The 5,737-nt window shown below is 40.0% G+C and overlaps 1 protein-coding gene across 4 annotated transcripts in view; it reads right to left on the reverse strand.

Moving 5' to 3' along the window:
* Positions 1 to 801: 801 nt before the first annotated feature.
* LOC101859924 (eukaryotic translation initiation factor 4B) overlaps positions 802 to 5,737 on the reverse strand; it is a gene marked incomplete in the record, with an annotated part of 48,392 nt that continues 43,456 nt past the window's right edge. For 3 of the 4 annotated variants that reach the window (XM_035969073.1, XM_035969072.1, XM_035969075.1), the window contains 4 exon segments: positions 802 to 1,067; positions 1,736 to 1,805; positions 2,794 to 2,824; positions 4,531 to 4,590. In XM_035969073.1, the coding sequence (XP_035824966.1) occupies positions 978 to 1,067; positions 1,736 to 1,805; positions 2,794 to 2,824; positions 4,531 to 4,590 (251 nt within the window). 4 annotated transcript variants of the gene reach the window in all.

A 5,737-nucleotide genomic window follows, 5' to 3' on the forward strand; every position in this document is an offset into this window, starting at 1 on the left:
CCCCCCCCCCCCCCCCCCCCCCCCCCACCCAGCGTTTGAGGAGAAGGAGAAGAGGGACCACCGAGGAGGTAACAGCTCAGAGATGTTGAGGCTAAACAGAGCAAGCCATGAGGCAGGGTACAACCACACACACATACTAACAAACATACGAACAAATAAGGTGGAAGCCATTAAACTAAAAAAAAAAATCAAATTAAAAAGACCCTGATAAATCCGAGACTTGCCAAGGAGAAAAGAGATCAGGACTCTCAGGAACTCTACCCTGTGAGCTGAGCAAAAAACACGACAATTGCTGCATGTATGCAAACACATTGAGATAACCTAGGTTTTCCGCACTGTGACTCAGAAAGAAAGTAAATCTTTGCAACTGTCTTCAGCTGTCCTCACAATTCTCGCCACCTTCAATTTTTTCCCTTGCAACTCACAAACAGCAAAATAATAGCAACAGGGAAAAAATTCCACCCTCAAATCACAACTTTTCCCTAAAATGGCCACAAAACAGTGGAAACACTCGCCTCATGAAGTAAAAACCAGTGACAGCGGTCAGTCACAAAGCCAGATATCAAACCATCAACACGCAATCTCAGTTAGTCATGAAGAATTAGCTCCTCCCACAAAGGAGGGGGGGGAGTCCAGACCTTAAGACACAAAGCAACCAAAGGCACCACACTACAAGCACAGTCTCAGTAAATCAGAAACAGTCTCTGGCTACACAGGAAAAAAAGACAAAACCCCCCCCAAAAAAACAAACAAAACAGAGACAACAACATCCTCATGTAACTTAAAAACTCTTATTCCTTCTTCTGTTCCATCTCTCTCTCTTTTTCTTTCTTTCTCTCTCTCACACTCACTCTCACACACACACAAGCAGCCTGTAACTGAACAGGCATCAACAGTTGATTTACATATATACTAACACAATTATTCATCCTATCTTCTTCTGTCTTCCTCTCTCATTCTCGTCTAAGCGGCGACCATCATGAAGCCACACCCTCTCCCTCATCGCTGCGGGCACCCTCGTTATCCTCATCGGGCAAGAATGCAAATTTGTTGCGATCCGTAAAGTCCTGAAACAAATTATAAAAGACATGCCAGTTATTCTAATTTTTCAGCTGAGCAATACAGTTTGTGAGCCTTGCTCGATGTAACAAATTCACGATTTCAACATGATAATTTTAATAATAATAGTGAAGATAATGATAATAGACTGCATGAATATGGCCCTTTACCCCTTACAACTATGAGCTCTGAATGCTTATGCTTAATGATAGCAATATACAAGGACAAAATACCATGACAAATGAAAGTCATCGAAGAACAGACCTTACCATACTTGCTCCGGCAAAAATTCTAATGAGATCCGTATCTCCGACTAAAGAAACTTGGCACAGAAGCCACAATTTTAAAGTACAGTCGAACATGTCCCAGACAACCACCCATTGTTGAGGAGAAAAGTGATCATCTTAGACAGTGTCATTATACCATTTTTAAAAACACAAAGGGAGAAGTGGATAGGAGTCATTTGCATAGATGAATGTCTTGGACAGGCGGTCGTAAAAGCAAGTTCAATTGTTCTGAAAACTAGAAATACAATTAAAAAAAAAAAAGCAGCAAGTGTCCAACCAACCACCTGTAAGGTCAAATGTGAGACACGACCAGACGAAGAAACTAACAGTGCCCCCCTCCCCAGACAAGAGAAAAGGTAAGAATAAATGGAATCAACCAAAGCACTTACAGCAGACTTGTTTTCCTCGTACTTGGGCATTTCCTCATAATGCTTGGGCACTTGCTTCTCTCTTGCAGGTCTGAAAAATTGAGAAGAGTTTATATACAATTACAAAGCAAAAGGATATTTGCTACGGTATTTATTTATAAGTAAAACAACAATGAACAAGACAATCATGCCAAACACTACACCAGCCTTAGTTGCTAGGGGTTTTGTTTAATTTTAAGTAAGTTTTACTAGTACCACACAGAGGTCAAATAAATTCTAAGGTCAGAGATGTTACTTGAGAGTAACATACAAAGAAAGGGATAAGATATAAGGACGAAAGAGGTTTGATAGGAAAGAAGGAGCATACCACATCAGAGCACCCGTCAACCAGCCACCAACACCAGTCAGTGATTTCACTAACCACAAACATAAGTTACGAGTACAAGGAAACAAACAAACATTGCTGTCTACCACACGGCGAACAAACTATTAAGTTAGTCATCAGGAACTACTCAACTACGCTAGCCAATGAGAAATCACCTAATTTGAATGAACAGGCTTGTGAAGTATCTACATATCCCAAAGTTTAGTTTTAGTAGAGATTTTACGGCGTTCGCAACAATATAAGGTCATATGAACGCCAGAAGATTAGAGGTGTTACAAGAGAGTAACAAACATAAAAAAAGAAGAAGGGGAGATAAGGACGATAGATGTTTGATAGGAAAGAAGGAGCAAACCAGAGAACCCGCCAACCACCCACATCCCATAGATTACTCAACATAGACAGATTTTGGTAGAACAAAACAATCAAGGGTGTTTGTATTTCATTTTGTAAAGAAAATGTTATAGGCCACTTGCAACACAAAAGTCATATAAGTGCCGAAGATTAGAGGTGTTGCAAGAGAATGACAAACACAAAAAATAAGGAGAGATAAGGACAGATGTTTTGTAGAAAAGAAAGAGCAAACCACACAAGAGCACCCGCCAACCACCCACAATCAAAAATGTAAAAAGCATCTACTCTCAAGAACAAACTGAAAATTAATAAATGGCAATGGAAATATTCCTAAGGGACTTACTTTGCTCTAGAGTTCTCCTGTCGTCTGCCATCTATAATGTGGGGAGAAATGAAATTTACAAAATCAATCAACAATGAGAAACGGAGCAAAAGTACATGAAAATACAGAGCCCCCACAAAGTACACAAACAAGCGAACAACGGCTAATCACCCATTATTTCAAACCAAAAAAATGTCTTTGGAATCCCATCAGAATCTTCATAAAACGGATTTGAGAGGAAAAAAAAACGGATTTGAGAGCCTTGAGAAGAACACACAAAGAACCATTTATGTCACGGCACAGTGGAATCAGCCACTCATCAATTTTTGGGCATGTGGATTTATTTGTATCATCTTAACGTGTGTTCATTTGTCATTCTGTTAAAAGAATTGTCCATTTATCTTGAATACAAGTTGAGATATTTGCGATTGAAGGAGGTGGAAGTCGCATGGTTTCAGACGTAAAATTAACGAGAAAACGGCTCTCAAAATTTTTAATTTCCATCAAGCTTGGGAGTCCGAGGAAACTGAAAAATTTACATTTTCTGTGCCTTTAATCAACGTTTTTCAGAAACATCCACACAGAGACGTGTTCTTAGATTAGACGGACCTAAAAGGTGTAATGCCAAAAAACAAAATTGGATAAAAATTGCCCATTGTACATTACCCATTTCATATGCTCTGAATCTTGATAAAAAAAATGGTTCCAATGAAACCAACTGAGTTTTTGTCCTGTTCAAATTTACTCCATTGCTGTCAGCTGGTCTTATAACAAAGGCAACCATTTGATGTAAGTTGTGTGTAGGTCGGCTCACTTGACACACCCATGTACACATCAACGTTTTGGTTTACTCTCAGTACCAACTTTACAGCAGTTACAACAAGAATAGGTCATAATTGTATCAAAGATTACAGTTGAGAGGGTGACAGAAACAAAATAGCAATGGTGTCAGTGACGGGGGGGGGGGGGGGGGGGAAGAGAAGGTTGTAAGGTTGGTTAATACACAACGATGTCCCAAGAATTTGCAAAGAGCTCAATACAATACAGACTTTTTTTTAAAAACATGTAAAGTTATTGGTTAAAAATCTTTGACACCCCTCCCTAAACGAATTTTTTAAAAATCACATTTGAAACACAAGTCAGTAACTAGAAAGCACATAAAGAAATATCAAAGTTGTTCTATTTTACAAAGGAGTGCTTATAAACTAAGGCCAGTAAAACAAAATACAATCTAAAAACCTTAAATCATGTAACGTAAAGTACAACTGATATAAATGTAAAAACTTAAAATCATCAATGCTGAACCCCACAACTTTCTTTAGGTTTATTTCCACAGTTGGACAAATCTACACTGGCAGAACATTTTACTCAGGGGAAAGTTCTAAATGCTTCAAATAAGAAATTTAATGTCTAATAGTTGGACATTTTTCCACAGATCCTTGAAACATTCTCTTCAGACATAGGGCTCTGTTAACACAAAGCTAGGAAAAGGAAAAAATGTCAAATAAAAAATCCTACTGTGTGTCTCCTTTGAAATTAAAGAAACTGACTAGGGGTACAAGGCGATAGCTTCACAGCACCCTACACAAACATTTTTTAAAAAAAGAAAGAAAGATTCCATTCGCATGCAGCCTTTGTAATTTCTGGAAAGCCCTGATGGCTATATTTATGCATCAGGAATGAAAGACATGAGATGTTCAATTGCGGAGAAGTGAGAGAGTAGGACCAGCCCTGAGCTGAGTGAGCGCTGTGGGTTACCTTGTGGGGGACTGTGGGGCCCGCTGGAGGGCGGGTCATCCGACAGGCTCTCCCCGGGGGCTAGTGATAGGAACATGGGCATGGTCAGACACAGTATACAGGGAGGGAAGGAGGGGGAACATTGGGTTCCCAGCGTTAAGGCACTTGCAACCACAAACAGGTCATTAAAGTGCCAAAGATCAGTAGTGTTACTAGAGTAAAATACAAACAAAAGAAGAAAGAGAGAAAAGGACTTTAGAGATGTTTGATAGGAAAAAAGGAACAAATCGCACCACAGCACCCTCCAACCACCCATAGAAGGAGGGGGTGGAGGGTCAGAAGAGCCAGTGAGGCCAGCAAGGAGTGGACTGCTACAACAACACAACAGACCGGGAGCTCACCGAGCACCGAAAGCCTGGCTTCTCACACATTTTGCCTAGTAAAACGACAAGGAGTAGAATAAAGAGGGCGAAAGAATCTACAGTAAGCTGGCTGCTTACGGCTGAACACCACAGGCAAAATGCAAAACCAGACAAAGTAAATATAAAAGGTCAGGAAGGAATATTTTTTCATTGGCATTCCCTAACAAATGAGGGACAAAAAAACATTGAGAGGACAGGGATGCCTTCTTGTTTTTGGTCATCTATCGAGACGAATGGTTACCACAGATCTAAGTGGCATTCCGCAGACTCTACCACAAATAAAAGTACAATTTGTTTTAAAGAGTTAAAGAATTCTCTTAGCATCAATAACAATCACAACAATTTTCTGGAGGAAAAAATAAACAACTCAATACTAACAAGCAAAGAAAACAGAAGTACTAACATAACATCAAAAGAGGCCTCCCCCAAAAGTACAACTAAGGGTTAAGTAACCATACAACAACAAATACACATAAATCTGAACTACTAGTGCCAGATGTAACTGCAACAGCCACAAAGAGTGAGCCAGTGGATTCTAAAGTGGCGTTTCTCTTCATGTGTTTTTTTGCTTTTGTGAAGTGTTTTACGGCGCTCGCAACTGCATAGGTCGTATGAGCGCGCGGGACACTCCTAATATTTTCAGTTGGTAGGAAATTTTGAATTTTGCCCAGGTGGCGGCTGAAGCCTACTCTTATCGATTTTAGACCACCAAGGGATCTTTAACGTGAGCAACTTGCACACGGGCCCTCCGAGATTTTTTGTCCGAGAAGGCTAGGTGTAGATCTTTCCTACCAGAAGATCAAAGG

Source organism: Aplysia californica, unplaced genomic scaffold (genome assembly GCF_000002075.1).
Source record: "Aplysia californica isolate F4 #8 unplaced genomic scaffold, AplCal3.0 scaffold00112, whole genome shotgun sequence".
Taxonomy (NCBI): Eukaryota; Metazoa; Mollusca; class Gastropoda; order Aplysiida; family Aplysiidae; genus Aplysia; species Aplysia californica.